Consider the following 22,830-nt stretch of genomic DNA (forward strand, 5'->3'; position numbering starts at 1 on the left):
TAAAATTTAATAATATTTTAAATTGATGAGATAATTTAAATTAGGTTTAAAATTGAGATTTAAATTAAAAAATCTTACTATCATTTACTCTTTTATTTTATGCTTATAATTAATTTTTAATTACATTTACAATTTTTAATTTTATTTTATTTTTTATGTAATTGGACAATTTTCTATTTAGAATTAGATTAAACTTTCTAATTGAATTTAAATTAAATAGAAAATTAACATAATTAATCAAAATTAAACTACACATATTTTTCAGCCAATAAAATTAAAGTCCTCAATGATATTTTTTTTAATTCATAAACTTAATAAGGGCATTTTAGGAACGTAATGTTCCCTAATTAGGATGTAACTAAATTATCATTAATGATATTGTTGATCAACCAATAAAATACAAATAAAATTTGAACTTCTTGTACAAGCAAAAAAATTATGATTTATGCATGCCAAGGTACAGTCTAGTGATAAGTGTCTATATGACATCACAATAAATTTAAGTCTGAATCCTTTTTTCCTATACTAAAAAAAATTATGATTTATTATATTATAATTTGAATATTGAAATTTCCATGATTCTATTGAAATACTTGAAAATAAAAAATAAAATATATTACAATGGCAAATATTAACCTTACAAGCTAAATAAAATTTAAATTTTTATTAATAAAATATAAAATAAAAAGGAGGAAGAAAAGAGAAAAGGAGGAGCAGATATACCAAAAGATGGAGTGAATTTTAGGTGTTGTTATAAATTTAGCAACGGAAAGAAATTCCGTTTCTACCCATTTGTAAATCCTTTTGTCAACCGTTAGCAACGGAAGAATAATGAAACAGAGTTTGTTAATTAATAAATTTTAGAACGGAAAATAATCCGTTGCTAATCTGTAAGCAGAACCCTTTGTGAAGTTTATGACGAATCTATAAATCTATAAATTTATTTTTTATAAATAAATTTATAACTCTAAACACAAACAAGAACGATGAAAGGATTATTAAATTATAAGAAATATAAATAAAAATTATTCTATTAATTTTTAAACAGAGATAGTTAATACTCACCACAAAAGGAAACTTAATAATTTCAAATTAGCAAAAGCTTAAAGTAATAATTTTTTATAGTCAAAAGCAATTAAAACTAAATATATATATAGTGGTATGATAGAATAAATTTCTAATTAATATTAATATCATAAAAATAATAAATTGATATCATAATTAAAATAGGATTAGATTAAACTTTCCAATAAAATTTAGATTCCAATAAGAATAAAAATACCAATAAAATTAAAAGTTTTCTAATAAACATATGACTAAAATTATTCTTATTGTTAGCAATTAAATTGAAAGTTCGTTGGGAGCAACGTTTTAGGGACCTGATATCCCCCATTCGTACTTTTATATATATTATAGATATTTGTAATTTAACTAAATTACTCTATCATCAATTTTATTAGTAATTAACAAATTAAGTTAGCTGCACAAAGTTGGTTGGGATGGAGTGATTGAGACTAATATTGTCAAAATGAATTTAAGCCTGCGGAATGATTGCCCGTAATTTGTTTGAATATGAACAAAAAGATTGAGGCCCGTTTTTAAGATGGACTCTTTTTGCCTGGCCCGATTTTTTTCAAAGCTCGTGCGGGCCGAGCTAGATAGGTCCGCGGGGCCACATTAGAACAATATACATATATGTCATTAAACATTAAAATAAAAGAGGGGAGTGAGCTTAAAAGAAACCACGTCGGATAAACTTTTGGTAGTTGTTCTAGGTTTCAATCTTAGAAATGTTTTCCTCTTTTTTCCATGTCAAGGCTCTTTGAATGGACATACAAATCCATAACAATTCAAAAAAAAGTAGTAAAATCAAGAAAAAAAAAGATCGACTTTCAAAACGGACATGTTTGGACCTGTCTCGCGCTTGATATTGGAGGTCCATTTTTTAACGAACTTTTTTTATCGGCTCGTTTTGGGATCGGGCCTGTGCTGGCAGGGTCGAGTAGCTCATTTTAACAGCACTAATTGAGATTTCTTCTCCCTTAATTAAATGTCTCGAATTCAAGCTTTAGGTATGAAAATTGCCACATTGGAAGAGTCGCCTCCTACATGAGGTCTTCAGTATTTGAACCGGACATAGTTGAAGCCTAATGGGCTTTCAAATACCAGCGGTATAAATCAAAAAAAAAAAAAAAAAAAAAAAATACTACCGACACATTTTGACTAGCTTGAGGAATCTACATGTTAAAACAAGTATCCATGCAAACAAGCTCGATAAGATTAATAAAACTTAATTTTCAAAATTAGTTGGTAATGATTTCAATATATCTATAATTTATAATAATTCTACATTATTATGAAAGTTTTGTTTTATATAAATTATAAACTATAATTAATAATTCTATTGCATTAGTACTACAAACCACATATTTTTTTTATATAATTAATAGCAAGTTCCTAATAAATGGTGAGTTGTAGAATTCTAGCACAAAAATAATATTTGTTTTTTTATTTAACAAATCAATTCTATTTAGTAAAATTAATATTATACTACAATAATTTAATCTATAATTATTATAAAACCTATCTAAGTTAATAATTAAAATTACATGTTAATTAGAATTATCAATATATATAATAATTTTATGTTAAATATTAAATATTTTATTTTAATAACTTAGTATGCTGATAATTATCTTTTAAAAATAAACACAAAAAGTCATATAAAAAATAGAAAAATAAAATAAAATAACAAGTAAATACAAAATGCTTTTTTAACTTGTAAAACACGAGAGAGAGAGAGAGAGACGTTGGTGGCGAAAAGGCAGCAATAGTTTCAGTTGAGTGGGATCTTTCAACTCCACCGACTCTTTAGTTTAATAATAATTTGTAATTTGTAAAGCAAGCAAAGCAACGCATTTGATAAGTAAACCAAAACCAAAATATTCTAAATTTTTATTTTTATTATTTTTTTTGATAATTTTGGCATATTTGTACTAATTATGGTTTTATTTTTTAAAATGTATCCACTGATTTAAAATTTTAAATTAAAATAATCCATTAAGCTATGACTAAAATCCTATTTTGCAACATCTCTCCCACTTATTAAAATATTATTTTTATTATTTACAGTGTTTGGTAGCGTAAGAATGTTCGGTAACGTTATTTAGAGTTTAATTAGAGCCGATTACGAAATGTTATTTCCTTTTTTAACGTTTGATATAACTATATACTATTAAAACGGCTGACAGCTATTAAAACAATTAATATTTACTAAAATAATTAATTTTATAATCTCGCTTTTAGCATGAATTTACTCTATTTATAAATATAAACTCTCGATGTCATACAAAGGAGAAGAGTGTTAAAACTATCATACCAGCATCCATTAGTAAATATAATAAATAATATTGATATGTTACAATAATTACTAAGAAAAATAATTACTAATTTAAGAATACATTTCTCTAAATATTAATATTATTCCTTAATAACCCTAAGCACTCTAAAATGCATTTTTTCCCATAATTATAATATTATTTAGATAATTAGAAGGATTGTTTTTTATTTATTTGTTTTTGACGAGAAAATAGAGAAGACTATTGATGTCATAAGTCAGATACGTTCAACAATACACTATAATTAAAAAAAAAAAAAGATTTACGTAAGTGGTATTATTGGAATAAAATAAAATAAAATAAAATAAAACAAAACAGCAATCGCGTTAGACTTGAAGTGTAGTGTACCATACGAGTTAAATTAGACAGAGTGTCCTTCTCAATTAGCGGACAGGTCACTCATCACTGTCCTAACCATAACAATTGATTCGCTGATTAGGATTACGAAAGTAATAATAATAGTAGTAATTAGTATTAGTATTAACTGATAAAATAAAAGAAAAATTACATTACGGTCCTTATATTTTATTTATATAATTAATCCGTCTTTATATTTTTAAAATATACTAATTCATTCCTATAATTAACTTCTGTTACATTTTTATGTTTTTAGTTCAATTTTTATATCTAGGTTAAATGAGAATTTTTTAAAATATTCCAAAAGTGAAAAGAGATATGATAAAATACTTAAAAGCAAAAATGTAAAAATTAAATGGAAAAACGTTGTAATTTGACAGAATTGAAGTAAAAGAAGATTTTAGTATATTTCCGAAATGTAAGTACTGATTAATAATATTTCATAAGATATAGGGACCTTATTGTAATTTTGTCTAAAATAAATAAAAATATTATCGTTAAAAAGAAGAATCCTGCAACTACAGCCAGTATCAAGGCACATGTTTTGATCTTAATAATAATTGACTTACGACCCTTTCATCACTCTCCACTGTCCACCACCACAACCCATATTCTCCTTCTTTCTTCTTTCGTTCCTTCCTTCTTTTGCTTTTTAACAATTAATCACCACCATTTCCTCAGACTTGGTCTCGGTGTCGGTGGTGCCCAATCTTTTCTCTCTTTCTTGCGTTAAAAATGAGTATGTACGGTAGAGATCCGTGGGGTGGCCCGCTCGAGATAAACACGGCGGATTCTGCCACCGACGATGATCGGAGTAGGAATTTGCAGGACCTCGATAGAGCTGCACTATCCAGGCCTTTGGATGAAACACAACAGAGTTGGCTTCTTGGTCCCGCTGAGCAAAAGAAGAAGAAGAAATATGTGGATCTTGGATGTATCATTGTTAGCCGCAAGATCTTTGTATGGACAGTTGGTGCACTGCTTGTCTCTGCATTTTTAGCTGGCTTCATTACTCTCATAGTCAAGACTGTTCCTCGCCACCGCCATTCTAAGCCTCCACCGGACAATTATACTCTCGCCCTTCATAAGGCTCTTATGTTCTTCAATGCCCAAAAATGTAATTTTTTTTCCTTTATTTCTTTGATTCATTTCATCACTTACTTCCTAATATATGTTTATAGATCTGAAATCTGATCTGTTGTGTTCGATGCAATTGGTTTCAGCTGGAAAGCTTCCAAAGCATAATAATGTATCTTGGAGAGGTAATTCTTGTACCCACGATGGGAAATCTGCGACGGATGCCCTGTTTAAAGATCTGTCTGGTGGGTATTATGACGCTGGAGATGCTATTAAGTTCAACTTTCCTCAATCTTTTGCTTTGACTATGTTGAGCTGGAGCGTCATCGAGTACAGTGCTAAATATGAAGCTGCTGGTGAGCTTAACCATGTCAAGGATATTATTAAGTGGGGCACTGATTATCTTCTCAAGACTTTCAACCACACTGCTGATACCATCAACACAATTGCTATGCAGGTAATTCTAAGCTGCATAGACTGTCTAACTCGTATTCGAAATTCTCAAATGACTTCTTGACTTCCCTTTTGATCTTGGTTTCACTATCTTTTAAACTTGCTATCAAAGCATTGATCTTTAAAGGTCATAGGTCATTGAGTAGTCTCCAGTGATGTGAGGTTGTGAATTTAAACCTACTCGAGACTTATTTATCCCTAAAAAAATCAAATTGTACTGATCTTTCATTAACAGAATAAAACATGTACTGATCTTTGATCAGTAGATTTTCAATGGGATTTAGGGTCTCATGTGTATATTTTACCCTTTTGACAGGTTGGTTCCGGTGATACTTCTGGAGGAAGTACGACTCCTAATGATCATTATTGCTGGATGCGCCCTGAGGACATTGATTACCCACGGCCTGTACTTGAATGTCATGGTTGTTCGGATCTAGCTGGGGAAATGGCTGCTGCTTTGGCTTCTGCATCCATTGTTTTCAAGGACAATAAAGCCTACTCTCAGAAACTTGTTCATGGTGCTAGAACCGTCTTTGCATACGCCAGGGAACAGCGAGGTAGATACAGTGCTGGTAACGAGGCTGCCACCTTCTATAATTCAACTGGCTATTGGGATGAGTTTGTTTGGGGTGCATCTTGGCTCTACTATGCTACTGGGAATAATTCTTATCTTCAGCTTGCTACTAATCCTACTATGGCCAAGCATGCTGGCGCTTTCTGGGGAGGGCCATTCTATGGTGTACTTAGTTGGGATAACAAGCTTACTGGTGCTCAGGTATGCTATTGAAGTTCCTATTGACCTATTTTTATTTATATCATTGAATTCTTTTTCAGCAGTTTACTGTTTCTTTCCCATTTACATGTCTTCCGTTGAATTGGTATTTGTATTGATATTTGAGCGTTGTGAAAGTGAAAGAATCAATATGCACTTATTAAATTCTTAATTTTAACAAAATTTTGAAAATTCTATGAATTCAAGGTTCCCCTTGTGTAATAAACTTATACAATCATTCCTCTCTCTCTCTCTCTCTCTTTTTTCTTTTCTTTCTCATATGTACCTTTACTGTTTATTATCATGATACCATGGCTCCTATTTACTAACAAAATCAAGTGCCATATAATATGTTAAATATTATGTAGTGGTAAATGGTAATGATCGTTTTTCATTCTGATGCATCTTACCTCTCTTTTTTTATTTATTTTTTTTCTTGTGCACTCCTAGGCATATTTCCAAGTACTTTAATTAGGACGCATTGTCTGGGATGATGATCGTTGTAATTATGTAAACAGGTGCTTTTGAGTCGTTTGAGATTGTTCCTGAGTCCTGGATATCCATATGAAGAAATATTGAGGACATTTCATAATCAGACTAGTATAATCATGTGTTCTTTCCTTCCAGTTTTCACAAGCTTTAACAGAACCAGAGGTATTCTATTTCTTATTTGTCTGGCTGCATTTGTTCATATTGTTAAATAATGTATGTTTGGGAAGTGAAATCTCACTGTGGTTCTTTCATAATGTCCTACAGGAGGATTGATCCAGTTAAACCATGGAGCACCCCAGCCACTTCAGTATGTTGTCAATGCAGCCTTCCTTGCTGCGCTGTATAGTGATTATCTTGACGCTGCAGATACACCTGGATGGTATTGTGGACCAAATTTCTTTTCAACTAACGTCTTGCGTGATTTTGCCAAGACACAGGTAGGCCATCTTTGGTTTTCTTTGATATGATCTGATACAAACTTGTATCAAGAGATGATGTTTTATAGCTTCATTTTATGTTTGTGAACTTTGGCAGATTGATTACATCCTGGGGAAAAACCCTCGGAAAATGAGCTATATTGTGGGTTTTGGTAATCATTACCCAAAACATGTCCACCACAGAGGTGCATCCATCCCTAAGAACAAGATCAAGTACAACTGCAAAGGAGGATGGAAGTGGAGGGACTCCAAAAAGCCAAACCCAAATACGCTTGTTGGAGCGATGGTTGCTGGCCCTGACAAGCATGATGGTTTCCGTGATGTTCGTACCAACTACAATTACACAGAACCAACTCTTGCTGGAAATGCAGGATTAGTTGCTGCACTTGTGGCTTTGTCGGGTGATAAGACTACTAGGATTGACAAGAACACCATTTTCTCTGCTGTTCCTCCAATGTTTCCCACTCCACCACCACCTCCAGCACCCTGGAAACCATAAGCTGTCCCCGTTTTTGAGTTAAAGTACATCTTGTGTGACTTTACAGTTAGATAATTTTGCTGCAGATGCAGATCTTGGAACATAGATCCCCTTGGAAGTTAAAAGATAGTGCATATTTGAGGAAGGGGATGGGGCATAGGAAACAATGCGGTGGATAATATTTGTGAAGACAGTTGGGAGAGACCTAATGGACTCAGACAAGCATTAAAAAACTGATATTTTGTATCCCCTGATGTATCTTTGTTTGGATTTTTTGTGATATAGTATAATGTGTATGATATCAATCTTGTATTCTTTGAAATATGTGAATCTGAAACAGTTCAAAATTGGTTTAACAATAAACTTCCACTTAATGTCCAACAAGTGCATTGTTTCTTCCTTGTTTGCTTGTTTTTCCATTTGAATGTCTTTGATACCTAAGACAGGGAAATATGTTGCCCAATTCTCTTTTATTTTTAACTTGTCCTCGTGAGAAATCACAGGATGGGCATTACACTTCACTAAATCTCCTTTATAATATGTCATATATCTCCTTCCGCATAGCAGTTTTGATCACAATAAAAATGTCATTGCAGTTTTGTTGTCTACAAAAAATGAAATAGAATTGAATGAACAGAAGTGGCGGAACTAGTTTGATCTGAAGAAATATAATATGTCATCTTCAAGTTATCCTTTTTAATATTCCTGTGTCTCAGTTGAGCCTTGAGTGCCTTTCCTGTCACACTGGGAACATTCTTTGCTTTACTTAAAATGGTGACCTTTGATTTTCACTTTTATCTGCTGTATATTATATTCTTTTCTTCGCCTTTTGCATATGATTATTCTTTTCCATTCCCATAGTTCCTTATATATTTCTTCACTTTTGGAAGGCAAACTTGAAATGCTTTGCTGTGCATTACCAGATGGCAGAAGAGTCTAACTCTTTGGAGTATACGCCAACATGGGTAGTTGCTGTCGTTTGTTTTGTAATTGTTTTAGCATCCCTTTTTGCTGAACGAGGTCTTCATAAACTGGGAAAGGTACGGAACCTATTCTTTTTCCGTATTGTGATCTTGAGCTAGAAAACATCGCCTCCCGCCTCCCCCCTTTTTTAAGACTGGACACTTCAGCCAGATTGTAGAGTGGTCATGGTGGGAGTATTTCTCAAGGAACGTTGATTGCCATTAATTTAGAAACAAGAGAGTTAAGTCTTTGATTGTGCAGTGATGTTGAATAACAGCTACGGGCTTAAAGTTACAGTCACCTGGCTTGACATGTTTATGCACATAACTTTAGTTTTCCTCCGTCTTTATAATGTGAGTGGGTGCATAAGTGAAGTGTCTAACTATTGACTGTTTTGTTGATTTGGCAATTCAGTGGTTGAAGGGTAAACATCATGAGGCATTGTTTGAAGCCCTGCAAAAACTAAAAGAAGGTTTGATTCTACTGTCACTATTCTTTCCTCCCGTGTCAATCTGCAGAAGATGTACCTGCTGTTTAATCATAGCCTTCTTTATTTAATAAACATTCTTTCGTGCACTTTCAACTTTCAACTCAAAGATAGACTTAACCTGGATAAATGTTTCTTAACTTATTTGCCTAATGAAAGTTTTTCTAATGCTTGTCAACAGAATTGATGCTTTTAGGTTTCATCTCTCTTCTACTAACAGTTACTCAAGGTTCAATAAGCCGTATATGCGTTCCACCTGACCTTGCAACTCACATGCTCCCATGCAAGAGAAAAACTGATAGCAGCCATCATGAAAAATATTTTCATCAGGTTTTAAATGGTCAACGGCGGTTGTTGTCTGCAAGCAATGCAGCTCATTGTACTAATAAGGTATCAGCTTATCCTTTATTCTATCTAGAAGTCCATGTGTGCATGATGAGTATGCAATCAAATGAAATTAACTTGTTAAGTCTTTATCTCCATTGAAGGTGTCATATTGAAAGCCATTACGTTTATAGTATTTTATTTAGTATTCTATCTATTTATGCTTGCACTAAAACTTATATATGCTGTTCTTTCTCCATACACAGGGAAAGGTTCAACTGTTTCCACTGGAAGCATTGCACCAGCTGCATATTTTCATCTTTGTTTTGGCAGTTGTGCATGTGATATTCTGTGTTACTACAATGGTTCTTGGTGGGTTAAGGGTAATGTACTTCCCAACTTAATGACTTTCCTGCGCAAGAATTAAATTAATCATTCATATCTTTTGTGAACAGGCAAAATAAAAGCATCAGAAATTTATATGCATCATTTGTTATAGGCTTCTAATCACAAAATTTTCTATTAACTTTTAAATTTCTTATGTTTGATCAAACATTTTTGTTTTCCTCAATTTTAATGTATCTCTGTATGCCTTTTCACTTTTGGGGGATAGTTGAACAATTTCTTTAAATTTCATATAATGATGCGCAATTTACTCGTAGATACGGCAATGGAAGGCTTGGGAAGATTCAATTAGGAATGCATCACAATCAGAAGGTTACATGGCTCTAAATTTTGTAGAATTATCTCTCTATCTTGAGAGAATCAATTCTAGATGCTTAATTTAGTCGTATTTGATCACTTAGCAGGTCAAAATAAGCGTCCTCACGAACACCACCATCACCATCACTTTCATTTATTCATTAAAAAACACACTGAAGGGCACTGGAGAAAGTCAGCAGTCGGTGGTTGGCTGGTAAGTATCAAAAATTCTATTTAGCCTCATGCTTCGGCATTTCAAAAGCTTATCAGCGGATACGTAAAATGAGGGTTCGTGTGTTCATGTTCAGATTTCATTCTACAAACATTTTTCTGGCTCTATTACCAAGTCAGATTATGTTGCTCTTCGGCAAGGATTTATCACGGTCAGGTTTCCATTCCCTAATCAACTAGTATATATATGTTACTTTGTGTTTCCCATGCTATTGCAGCAAGTTGCAAGATGTGTGACCCTTTGACATTTCCAATCCAGACATTTTTTGGTCATGTGCCTGATTTTGATTTTCACCAATACATCTTGCGGAATCTTGAAGTCGATTTCCGACGAATTGTCGGCATAAGGTACGTGTTAACCGGCATTGTTTTTCTCAACAATCGAATTCCACCTGAATGCCAACTGATAATTAATATTCCATAATAGCTGGTACCTGTGGCTCTTCGTGGTTATCTTTTTGCTGCTAAATGTGGAAGGTAATTCTTGTTTGTTCAAAATAGACTGATGTACCATATGGGTTGGATTCGATTACCTGACATGAAAGTAATGCCTGCAGGGTGGCATACATATTTTTGGTTGGCCTTTTTGCCTTTAATTGTAAGTGCTTTATACTTCTGCAACTAATTTTTTCAATGAATATGCATTTTCGGAGAACGACATACATAGGATATAGGATAATAATGAACTAAGATGGATGGAATTGCAGCTTCTACTGCTGGTGGGTGCTAAGCTGGAATTCATTATCTCTCGTATGGCTCATGAGGCTAAAGAAAAGATGCAAGTGGAGCCTTCTGATAAACATTTTTGGTTCCACAACCCTGTCATTATTCTTCACTTGATTCACTTCATCCTGTTTCAGAATTCATTTGAGATAGCTTTCTTCTTCTGGATTTGGGTATACGCCAAATTCTCCTTAACACACACAACTCACACATAGTTCAACTTTCCTATTATAAATTTCAATCTGCAATTTACAAGAGAAAATTGGTATCTGACAGAGCACATACGGATTTCGATCATGCATCATGGAAAAAGTGGGCTATATCATTCCAAGACTTATTATGGGGTAATCCAATTGATGTTTGTTTATCATTAGTTGGGGTAATTTGCACTAACGGTCACTGCACTGGGCAACAGCTAAACTAGCTTTTAACATTTTGACCAAGTCAAAACTCTATCTCTATTAGTAGTATTATCCGGTAATATAGTTTTTATAACAACTTTTAGAGGTCGAGAAAGTTTTATATAGAAAGTTAAACACTGTAACATTAAACTTTTAGTGTTTAGCATTTAGCTTTTAATTAAATTTTTTTGACAATCATACCCATTATTTTTTTCCTCCAAATTTAGCTAATTAAATAATTAATTTTGTCATTTTAAATTAAACAGTTATTTTTACTCAAAACTCCTAATTTAAACCATTATATAAATAGCTACCAGTTAAAAATCAATAGTTAACTGCTAACAGCTAACAACTTCTGCAACTGCTGATATTGCCGGACAAAACCTATAGTTGTTTTCTATTAGAAAATGATAAGTTTAGTGACCAATTGCTTGTAATTGCATGCATAACGTCATTGCTTTGCTTTGCTTTGCAGTGTGCTTGTTCAAGTGCTATGCAGTTACAGCACCTTGCCTTTGTATGCTCTAGTCTCCCAGGTTGGTGAACCAAGTTTTCTTTGATTCTACGTAATGTTCTATTTAGAAAAAGCTAAAAAAATGGTTATCAGTTAGTTATACTAACTTGTTTGGATTTGGTGGTTGGCATGAGCAAAGATGCGTAGCAATTACACTGGAAATGTATTTGGTGATGTGCAACCACTGATAGGTCGATGGGCAAACAGGCACACCGAAACAAATGAGGCTCATGATGATAAGCTAACCACAGAATCTTCTCAAAGTTTCCCACACGAAATGGTTCTTAGAAAAGCAAACGAAGCATCAATCATTGAGCTTTCAACTTCTACTTCTCAAGATGTTTAATATCTGAACTCCTCAGCCTCCGTTAGTTGATATTTGAATGGATTTAGGGGAGGTAAAATTTTTTGTCAGCTCTTCTGCTGATTAATTGCCCTCCATTTAGAATCATACTCTTTTATTTCTAATACCTGAATCTTCTGTATCATTATCAGAACGAAAAGAAATTCCTTGGCAACAAGTAATAAGAATAAAAACAATGTAGTGGCTTTGTTGATATGGAATTAGAGTATGGATCAAAAGCCATAGGCATGCAAGTCTTAACATTCTATTTTCTATATATATTTTCATTTTCTGTAATTACAAACCTAAAAGAAAATGTGGTAAAAAAAATAGTCACAAATGATCAGAGCATGTAAGACTTGCCTGCTATATCAAATCTTTTTATAGGTACAAGCATTTCCCTCTAATTGTCCAGATACTATGACCGAAAAGATGACAAACTTACATGATTAGGCCTTTCAGGGGGAAGCTTTCCCATCTCATAACTGGCTTGGTCAGAGGCAGCAACTTCTCCAATAGTCTCTGACTTTTCAATCTCCTCCAGAGCTCTTTTTGCATAAACAGTGAAAGCAACTGTTGTTATGATAGCAATAATGAACGAGATGACATTGTATACGATTTCCACAGTAGTCAAGTGATGCTTTCCATACTTCACATCAGCAAATGTTCTTATTAATTTACCGCTGCACAAAATAATAACAGAAGTTAACAAATACGGCACCTGGCATTTCCTATTTGTAAGAGTTGAAAGCCATTAGCTGAAAAAGAACTTCCTTACTTGTGACTGGAAAACGAAAAATGACTAGAAAAATTTTTAGACAAATTCCAAACTTTAAAGCAGATTTAAAAAAAAAAATTGCCATATATTTTGGTGTGGAATTCAATTATTCAGAATATAAATGACTGGAAAAGCTAAATTACAAGAAGTGAGATATTCATTCTTTGTGGTTAAGACTGATATATTGGCTTTTTCTCTCAACAGATATATTAACAGTAAAAAGAAATCAAGAGAAGGTACCTATAGATGTAGATAAAAGCTTCTGGCACCATTCCAGCTATTGATCCCCATAGATAGGGCCAAAATCTCATACTTGTTACCACTATAGCATAGTTGAAAATTGTATATGGAAATGGTGAAACCCTAAATAAAGCAACCACTCGAAATTGATGGAACCAACTCCCTTCCCCAGCGAGTTTGAGCATAGCAGCTTTCTGGGGCCATCTCTTTAACCATTGCTGAAAATTGAACAGTAGATAATCCTCATAAGTTAAAGAAGGAAAACAAGATCAAGTAGTCTATTTCATCAGAGTTATCTAAAATAATACTAATAACAGTAACAAGAACAATGATAAGAGATTATTAATTAGAAATCATTGGTGTTACATGGATGCGATCTCGGAACAGAAGCCCTATCAAATAGGGAAGGACCATTCCAATTGTTGTTCCAACCATGATTATGATGAATCCAATGCCATATCCAAAAATCATCCCAGCCAACCACATGGAAGGTCCTGAAGGAATTAAGAACACAGGGAACAAGGCCAGAGAAGCAACAAGCACAATGGCGAGGACTGGACGGCCAAAAGCGGTTGCTTCCCATTCCAAGATTGGGTAAAGTACCTACAATGAAATTAAGTAAGCTTCGGCACCAAAGCTACACTAAGTATACAAGATAAGGCAGTCTCATTTAAAACGTGCATGCATGCAAATGCTGTGTTTGTATGAGTAAGCTTAGACAATTTGAGTTCAAATAACCGAGAAATTGCAGGCTTCATATATAGTGGTGTAACAACTAATGCCACTAAAAATTTCCCATGAAAATTGACAAATATATATTGTTACCAAATCACTCAAATATAAACTATCTATTATTAGTGAAAAATGTATAAATTAATGTACAGAAAGCAGAAATGAAATGATGGCTATAGATTAATAAATGTAGGTATTAAGTAAGGAGCGAAATTAGATACCTTCTCAAAAAGAAACGGAGCTCCCCATTTCAAGAAAATGAGAAGAAGTACAATAAGTAGAATACATAATGCAAGTGTTTTACTCCACCAAAAGAAAGTATTAAGTCTTGCATTTGCTTCAGTTTGTAAGATGTGGGTACCCTCTTCAGCTTCAAGTACTCTTGGTTCATTGGAAATAACAAGCCTAACATATTCGCTGTCTTCCCTTACATTTACACCATCATTATGCTCACAGTTTGCAGCTTCTTTGCTCGACTCCTCAGATGTCTCCGGCATCTTTATAATTAACAACAAGATAATCCCCAAAAAGGCTATTACTATTAATAGCAAACCCAAATTTAGAATATATATGTAACGCGTAAAAACATGTAAAGGCCATGGATCCATCCATGAACCGCAGCATATTAGATCAGTTAAAAATACTGATGGCTATAGACTAATAAGAAAAATATATGGCAAGAATTAATTGTATCCCAATTTGAAACTAAGGTTGCCAAAATTTCTCATGTATCATTCTAAGAACTTGGACTTTATTAAGTAGCTCAAAACCCCCCCACCCCCCCCAAAAAAAAGTAACCCAATTATCCTTAATCAATTTCTCTTTTATATCAAATTACAGAACTGCAATCGAATGAAAGTACAGAACTGCAATTGAAGACACCGAGTTGAAGCAGATAAGTCAACAAATAAAAGAAAGCTAGGGTTCTTGATTGAAATAGACAGAACTGGAAGCTAGTTTACCTGAAATCTGTATTCAGAGGAGGAAATCAAGCTGCACGCCTGAGATTTCGCCGTTCGTCTGCGCGTAAAACTTACCAAACTGGCAACAAGCAGAGAAAGGAAAGGAAAGGAAAGCAAAGGATTTCAAATGAGGAAAATATTTTAAAATCTTGTAAGTTCAAAAACGTATAACAGTCAAATCCGTCTTGCTATGGGTGACGTCTAAATAAGTAAAAACCAAAAAGCAATATGAATATGATTTTTTAATCAAACCTTAAGTTAACGTTTGTTTGGGAGTCGAAGTTTCCGTCACTGACTTTTCCTTTCTTCCGTGTTTACTGTTTATTCGTTATTAGTCGTTATTAGCGGTTAGTCAAATTTTAATTGTAATTTATATTTTACTACTTACAATTTAATTAATCCAATGTTTCTTATTGTCTAATCTTGTAATTTAATGACTCGTCGGCTCTTATCTTATCTTTTCCTTTTTTTTTTCTTTTCTTTTTAAATTTTTAATCTGTTCAACGTTCTAGAATTAAGGAGGGACTGTAGGTTCTAGATTCTGAGGGACCAATATTGAAAAACCCATTTCCTTTATTCAATCGTTCTCAGCTCAAAAAAAATTATTAGTGTATCATTTTTAATTTCTTAATATACGTTGAGAAATATCCTTATCTAATTTAAAATTTTATTTTTAGCAGTTAATAAATAACTAAAAAGTACTTTTGTCTAGTATGACAAGCTCCTAAGCTCTCTTGTTTCTCTGTAACAAGTTTTTTCCAACGTTTGTCAACTAGTTTTCTCTTTTTCGTTTACAAGTGTTGTTTTGCTCCTTCTCGTCACAATGGAGCCTACCCACCATCACTGGAGGAATATTATGCTAATCTACTGTTAGAGGAGGGACAAGGGCGACTGATATGTCAAGAACCGGAAAAGGATGGTGCTGGGGCTAAGGAGACGGTAGTGGAGAACTGGAAGTGGTGCATTGTGGGTCATTTGCTAACAAAAAACCTGTTAATTTTCCCGCTTTTAAGAAAACAATGGCGGCTGTCTAGAGACCTGTCAAAGGTATTGCTTTTACAGAGCTGGGAAATAATGCTTTCATAATACAATTTTTTTCCACCAGATTGATTTTGATCGGATGTTACGAGGAGGGCCGTGGAGTTTTGCTCCAAATCTGATCTTACTAAGGCCACTGAAGGAGGGGGAGAATCCTCGAAGGGTAGAATTAACAACTGTGGACTTTTGGATTCAGGTACATGAGTTGCCTATAGGTTTCATGTCGGAGAGAGTTGCCAAAGACATTGGAAACTATATAGGAACTTTGCTAGAGGCTGACCCAAAAAACTTTAGAGGTCTGTGGAAGGATTCCATGAGAATCAGAGTTCGGTTAGATATCTGGAGGCCTTTGAAGCGTCGAATGCAAGTAAAAAAGCATCATGGAGAGTGGGAATGGATTTCCTTCGAGCATGAGAAGTTAGATATCTGTTCCATACAATTAGCTGTTAACTATTTTAATATTAGATATTAATTTGTTAATTAGCTTTTTTATTATTAATAATAGATATTAATTTATTAATTAGCAATTTCTCAATCACGGGTTGCATCAAAAGTAATTTCTTTCTTTCTTATTAATAGAACAAACAAAGCCATTTCTGAATACGGCCAAAAGGTTTGTCAAAGTTTCAGTCTCAAGCCTCGTATATATTCTTTTAAAAGATAACCAGACATTCCACAGCTAAGCTGGATCAAATTCTCTTACAAAATGGTAGCACTTGCACTTCCCACTCACTCTGTCACTGTAAATCGACGAGCTCATCAAGAATTCCCTCTGGCATGTAATTCTGCGCTAGAAATTAAACAAATTCATGCCCTTATCGTCAAAAATGCTAAGACCAGTCCTCTTCTAATGCAGCAGCTCCTTTGTGCTAAAATCACGTCCCTCTCTCAAAATGGAAACCTCTCTTACGCCTGCTCCCTTGTCAAGCCATTTGACCAAGACAAACAAGTCTACATATTTAATTCCATTATCCAATTGCTTGCAACTGCCAAGAACAGCCTGAGGGAAATCATGGGTTTATATAGGGAAATGCTTTTACAAGGTCTCCTTCCTGACACTTACACTATTCCTCATATTCTCAAGGCTTGCTCAGAATCTCAGGCTTTGAGAGAAGGACAGCAGATTCATGCTCATTCTATCAAATTGGGTCTTTCTTCAAATGTTTTTATCAAGAACACTCTTATGAGACTCTATGTTGTATCTGGAATTATCAGAGCTGTTGAGAATGTGTTTAATGAATCTCCAAACAGGGATTTGGTATCTTGGACCACATTTATTCAAGGATATGCTAAGATGGGCTATCCTTCTGAAGCCATCTCTGCATTTTTTAAAATGAATCTGAGAGCCGACGAGATGACTTTGGTTGTGGTGCTTTCTGCTTGCTCTAAATTGGGAGATTTGAGTTTGGGTAAGAAGATTCGTGCATATATGGATCGTCATCAAATTAACGTACATTCAGACGTCTTTCTTGGAAATGCATTGCTAGATATGTACTTCAAATGCGGCCAACCTGACTTGGCTCGTCAGGTGTTCGACGATATGCCTGTCAAGAATGTATCTTCTTGGAATTCTATGATATCGGCTCTCGCTCAGCAAGGCCAATACAAAGAAGCCCTGAACATGTTTCGCATGATGCAAAATATGGGTCTAAAGCCTGATTCTATTACTTTAGTGGGCGTCTTGAATTCATGTGCTAATCTTGGAGCGCTTGAGCTGGGGAGGTGGGTACATTCTTATATTGACAAAAATAAAATGAAGGCAAATGTACATGTTGGGAATGCGCTAGTTGATATGTATGCCAAGTGTGGAAGTATAGACCAAGCATTCAGTGTGTTTCAAGCTATGAAATCCCGTGATGTCTTTTCATATACTGCTATAATCTTTAGCTTAGCCATGCATGGCAAAGCAAAGATGGCTTTGGATATCTTCTCTGAGATGCCTAAAATGGGTATACAGCCCAATAAAGTAACGTTTGTTGGAGTACTTTCTGCGTGTAGTCATGCTGGACTGGTAGAGGAAGGGCAAAGACATTTTGAGGACATGTCAGGGTTATACAACTTGGAACCTGAGAGAGAGCATTATGGTTGTATGGTTGATCTATTGGGTCGTGCTGGACTAATTAGTCAGGCAATAGAGTTTATAAATAAGATGCCAATTTTACCTGATTCTTTTATTTGGGGGTCACTACTCAGAGCCTGTAAGATTCATGCAAAGGTTGAACTTGGAGAAATTGTGATGGGTAAACTAGTCGACATGGGAACTAATGACGACGGCGCATATATACTCATGTCAAACATTTATGCTTCTGCAAATAGATGGAGGGATACATTGAAGTGGAAAAAGGCAATGAAGGAAAACAAAATTAAGAAGAACCCAGGATGTAGTTCAATCGAACTTGAAGGTATGGTTCATGAATTTCGCAAGGGTGAAAAATCACACCCTAGAAGTAAAGAGTTACACAATTTACTGCAAGAGATGACGAATCACTTGAGAAGCTATGGACTGGACCAGAACCTTGCATTGTCTTGACACACGCACATAATTAGGCCACATAAATTTCATTTGTTGGTTGGGTTGAGATATGGCCAAGAAGGAGAGAGGCTGGTTGTATAAAACAAGGGGTTATTTCCATCTTGCTGAATTCTCTCTCTGATATTGGGTTATTTGTTAACTTAGCATGTTGTATAGTGTAACTGGGCAGCAGTTTTATTATATTGCCTGCAAGTACTTGGTTTACTTAAGAGTCTTTAAGTTCTTCTGCTGATAATGATTCAATGACAGAGGTAGTTGCAGTTTTGCATAAAATTTTGGAAAATCATAAATAAGTTGATCTGGGAAGGCATTCGTATTATGCCTGGACAAATTGTTCGTTTTGCGATGGAGACTTTGTGTAATTTTGAAAACAGAGGTCCTTACTAGTGTATTTGACAAAAACACAGAGACTATATAATGATTACCCCTTGTTCGTTTTGCTATGGAGAATTTGTCTGCTTGGCAAGTTGCTTCGCTTAAGCCAACAAATATTGCCTGCAAGTCCACTCCAGTTTCTAAATGGTGCAAGCCTTTCGAAGTATCCTCAAACTAAACATTGATGGGGCTATTTTTGCAGCTAAAAACAACTATGGTGGTGGTAAGAATTAAACATGCTGGTGATTTGGTTGTGGCAAAGCAGAAGTGATAATGGTTGAAGCTATGGCTCTTCTTGTAACTCCCTCTTGGCGTTGTTCTTCTAAATTGTCCGGAGTTTTATTAATGAGTGTCAAATCTCCATTGATTTTGTAAAGCTTGGAGCAAACTGAGTAAACCATGTGTTGGCTCATGCCTCATTATACTTTTGCTGTTGCCATAACCTGGATTGATATGTATTTCCAAGTTTTTTTATCAAAAGATAAGCGTCAATGAAATTTTAACCAATTTTATAAAAAAAAAAAAAAAAAATCTAATATACATATATATATATAAACATAATTAATTATTTAACACAAAAAAAAAAAAATATTCTTCAATTTAGTTAGTTAAATTTATTAATTATTTTCTCTCCAGAGTCAAGTTGCTTCTATCCATATGGTAAAGTGTATTTTTACCACTATCTTCTCAAGTTGTTTCAATTTTATCCTAAATTATTTTAACTCGTTGATTCTTACTCGTAAGTGTAAATTTAATTTTTATATATAATTTTATATTAATTTACTATTAATTTTGGTTATAAATTATAATATTATAAATAGTTTATATTGCTAAAAATTTAAGAGCATTCATGAAATAATAAAAGAATAAAATTTAATAATCAATAACTTGTTAGGGAAAGAACACATTTATAAACATTATTGGAATTTATTTGACAATCAAATTTTCATGAAAACAAAATTACTTATCAAGCAATTTAAATTGTCTTATAATAATTTAAATTGAATAAATTTATTTATTGTATAATATAATATCATAAACTATATATATATATTACTAAAATATGAGAAATCGATATTATTTTTCATATTTTGTCAATCAAAATAATAAATTTTTATTGTTGCATTAGTTTAAAAAACACTAAAAAAATATATAATTTTATAACAGTGAATTTTCCATTACGAGAAATAAGCCTATTACTATTGCAGTATGCATTTTCTTGTTATTTTTCATTGAGGTGTAGACAAATTAAGAAAATAACAACATAAATGAACCAAAAAAAAAAAAATTTCAAAATAAGTTATTTAAAAGTGTAAAACAATAAACTAAATAAATATTGACAATAAAAATACATTAAATAAATAAAAAAAATAAAGTGCTATTATGTTTTGAATTTATATTATAGCATAATATATATTACAGATCGATAGTTATTATCGTTTATATATTTTTTTTCTTTTTAGGATTACAGTTAAAAAAAAAAATGCAATTAGGGAGGATAAAAAACAAAGGTGGTATTTGGGTGAAATTGAAACAATTCAAAAAGGTTATGGTAAAAATATATTTTAGCGTGATTATTTTGTGGCCTTACGTTCATTTCTAAATTATAACAGTATGAATAGACTATTATGCCCTCAGTTAGCAATTGCCCTAATCTCTTGGCGGTGAGTGGCCCTTTATAAGTTCATCCTAATCAGCCGCTTTATTTCTCTTGCGGTCTCGAGCAGTGGTAGCAGGCTTCCAGGGTTTCTAGGGTTTACGTTTATCTGATTCACAGAATAAAAATGGTTGGCGATCTGAAAATGATTATGATTTTCATTTTGATTTCGTTTTGTTTTTATCTTTCCTTCCTTTCTTCCTACTGATTCTTTTTTGCGATTGCGTCGTTGAAGGTTCTCCAAAACGATATCGATTTGCTCAACCCTCCTGCCGAGCTTGAGAAAAGGAAGCACAAGCTCAAGCGTCTCGTGCAGTCCCCTAACTCATTTTTCATGGTAGAAATCTTTACTTCGCTTTTTTAAATTTTGTTTTAAGGACTCTGGAGATTTGATTTGGTTTGCAATTGGCGCAGGACGTGAAATGTCAGGGCTGCTTCAACATGTAAGTTCTTTCTGCAACATTTACTTTTTTTTTTTAATATTTTTATTTGAATTTAGTTGTTTAATAAATGAAAAAAAAAAATTAAACCTTTCAAAAAAAAAATGAAAAAATTGCAGAACTACCGTATTCAGTCACTCCCAAACAGTGGTGGTGTGTGGAAATTGCCAGACAGTGTTGTGCCAGCCAACCGGTGGGCGTGCGAGGCTTACAGAGGGTTGCTCTTTCAGGAGGAAGGGTGATTGAAGACAATTTCTCTTGATTGTTTGTTGGCAAGTAGATGGGTTTCTTTCTTTCTCAAGGATCATGTTCAGTCTCTTTCGGCCTTTAGATTTTTTTTAAAAAAAATTTCACTTAGCAAATTATATCTACTAATATAGGGTTTCAATCTATGATTTCGTCTTTCTGCCCTTGCATTTGAATCTTGTATTGTGTGACAATCTCATAATGTTATGTTACCTCTTGACTTTGGTTAATGTTACCTAATTATTGTCTTCTCCTGTTTTATGGAATCATGGAAATTTGGAAATTATTTCAATGTTCTGAAATAGAAATTAAAAAAAAAATTAGCCGAGGAGCAAAGGTTTGACGAAGGCTTGTGTCTGATTAGCTAATTTGCAAATTAGTTATGTCTAAATCAATAATGTGTAGATTCGTTTTTATATGTTTTCAAATCAAAAGTTCACTTTCTTGGAAGCTTTTAGTCAGAACATATCTGCAGTAAAAGAAGTGCAAGTAATCCCAATCAGGATTAATATTGTATTGGATAAAATTACTTTCCTTATGATAGTTGAAGTTGGAGTTGCAAATTGTACTCTTTTTTATATATATGCACTTGCCATATATAAGTATTTGTAATTATGTGGGTGATGTCAAGTACTTCAGTTTTAAGCTTGTTGTATATACATGTTTCATGTGTCTTTGTTATAACTTCATCCATTTAGAATTGTAGTTCTGTTGAGTGGGGGGTTTGGTGTTGTTGCAATTATAACTCCAGCTTGAAATGCTATTAGGCATCATTGGTTGGTTGGAAACAAAAATAAGTTAAGATATTCAAAAAATGTGTATAAATCTGTCTCTTGGTTTAAGAGAGGTTACAAACATTGTCTTATTATGTTAAAAGAGAGTTTGCAATGTTATTATATAGGTATTGGATAACTAATGGTATTGGTATTTTGAGCTGATTGCTATTGAAGTTGCTTTTGGCTTTGAAAGATTAGATACGGGCATTGTACTTGTTATACCTATTTTTGAGTTTGGTAGTTTTGTTTTTGATTTTATGTTTATTTCTGAAATTTGGTAGAAATGTCATTTGATAAACTAGTTTGGGTATTATACTTCTACGAGTGATTTTCATATAAAATGACTGAAATGCCCTATAAAATTGGTAAATGAAATCCCACTGATCTAAAGGTTGTAGTCCTATACCATCAAAAAAGAAAAAAAAAAAGGTTGTAGTCTTGAAAATGCAACTACACAGCCATACAAATTCCATCCCCAGTGTTAGCTGCAATTAGAATGGCCATCCAAATCGCACTAACCACAACTACTATAATCGATCATGTGAGAATTTGTTTTTCACCTGGATTTTAGGATTGCAATGTTCAAACTCGGTGAAGATTACTTTGGACTTCCAAATATTGATACACATCACACTCGTATAACTTGAAATTTCTAAGATACATTTGAAATAATTGATTTTTGAAATTTAATTCCACATTTTTTTTTCTTTTTATAATTTTGCACTTGAAAAAATTTAAATTTAATTTCATATTCATTTCAAATGATGTATCCAAAATGGATTCTAAGGTAATTTTGAAGCATCTTAAGCACCACAAAATGAAAGTTATAATTTTTCACCAACGGTTGTGTAAAATATAATTTTGATATGGGTGTTTATTAAATGTCCACTGTTTATTATAG

General features: G+C 33.3%; 4 protein-coding genes and 1 non-coding gene across 10 annotated transcripts; 4 read left to right on the forward strand and 1 right to left on the reverse strand.

Annotated features, from left to right (window-relative positions):
• Positions 1-4,287: 4,287 nt before the first annotated feature.
• Positions 4,288-7,848, forward strand: LOC105639423 (endoglucanase 25). The gene is made up of 6 exons (XM_012223475.4): positions 4,288-4,872; positions 4,979-5,289; positions 5,602-6,060; positions 6,576-6,711; positions 6,814-6,986; positions 7,084-7,848. The coding sequence occupies exons 1-6, from the start codon at positions 4,491-4,493 to the stop codon at positions 7,483-7,485; spliced, it is 1,863 nt and encodes a 620-aa protein (XP_012078865.1). The 5' UTR covers positions 4,288-4,490; the 3' UTR covers positions 7,486-7,848.
• Positions 7,849-8,341: 493 nt separating this feature from the next.
• Positions 8,342-12,368, forward strand: MLO13 (Seven transmembrane MLO family protein). 5 transcript variants are annotated; one of them, XM_037639025.2, is made up of 14 exons: positions 8,344-8,504; positions 8,842-8,899; positions 9,135-9,304; positions 9,505-9,621; positions 9,901-9,955; positions 10,045-10,154; positions 10,249-10,323; positions 10,431-10,519; positions 10,599-10,648; positions 10,729-10,769; positions 10,879-11,067; positions 11,171-11,238; positions 11,771-11,831; positions 11,949-12,368. In XM_037639025.2, exons 1-14 carry the CDS (start codon positions 8,388-8,390, stop codon positions 12,153-12,155), a joined length of 1,407 nt encoding a protein of 468 aa, XP_037494953.1. In that variant the 5' UTR covers positions 8,344-8,387; the 3' UTR covers positions 12,156-12,368. The 5 variants fall into 5 exon arrangements, with proteins under 5 accessions (XP_037494955.1, XP_037494954.1, XP_037494953.1 ...); XM_037639024.2 differs by having other exon boundaries at positions 8,345-8,504; positions 9,096-9,304; XM_012223477.4 differs by having other exon boundaries at positions 8,345-8,504; positions 9,096-9,304; positions 10,048-10,154.
• LOC105639425 (SNARE associated Golgi protein family) lies at positions 12,335-15,055 on the reverse strand. 2 transcript variants are annotated; one of them, XM_020681459.3, is made up of 5 exons: positions 14,865-15,055; positions 14,124-14,440; positions 13,537-13,773; positions 13,171-13,388; positions 12,335-12,835 (listed from the first exon to the last, which is right to left on the reverse strand). In XM_020681459.3, the coding sequence occupies exons 2-5, from the start codon at positions 14,397-14,399 to the stop codon at positions 12,571-12,573; spliced, it is 996 nt and encodes a 331-aa protein (XP_020537118.1). In that variant the 5' UTR covers positions 14,400-14,440; positions 14,865-15,055; the 3' UTR covers positions 12,335-12,570. The 2 variants fall into 2 exon arrangements, with proteins under 2 accessions (XP_020537118.1, XP_012078868.1); XM_012223478.4 differs by having other exon boundaries at positions 14,124-14,399; positions 14,865-15,054.
• A 1,436-nt stretch (positions 15,056-16,491) lies between these two features.
• Positions 16,492-19,238, forward strand: LOC105639426 (pentatricopeptide repeat-containing protein At1g08070, chloroplastic). The gene has a single exon (XR_016321959.1). It is a non-coding gene; the product is annotated as a pentatricopeptide repeat-containing protein At1g08070, chloroplastic (transcript).
• A 1,204-nt stretch (positions 19,239-20,442) lies between these two features.
• Positions 20,443-21,402, forward strand: LOC105639427 (small ribosomal subunit protein eS27y). The gene is made up of 4 exons (XM_012223480.4): positions 20,443-20,597; positions 20,703-20,804; positions 20,882-20,910; positions 21,027-21,402. Exons 1-4 carry the CDS (start codon positions 20,595-20,597, stop codon positions 21,151-21,153), a joined length of 261 nt encoding a protein of 86 aa, XP_012078870.1. The 5' UTR covers positions 20,443-20,594; the 3' UTR covers positions 21,154-21,402.
• The last annotated feature ends 1,428 nt before the right edge of the window (positions 21,403-22,830 follow it).

The sequence above is a fragment of the Jatropha curcas genome, chromosome 8 (assembly GCF_041381405.1).
Source record: "Jatropha curcas cultivar XTBG-Jc1 chromosome 8, XTBG_Jcur_1.0, whole genome shotgun sequence".
Taxonomy (NCBI): Eukaryota; Viridiplantae; Streptophyta; class Magnoliopsida; order Malpighiales; family Euphorbiaceae; genus Jatropha; species Jatropha curcas.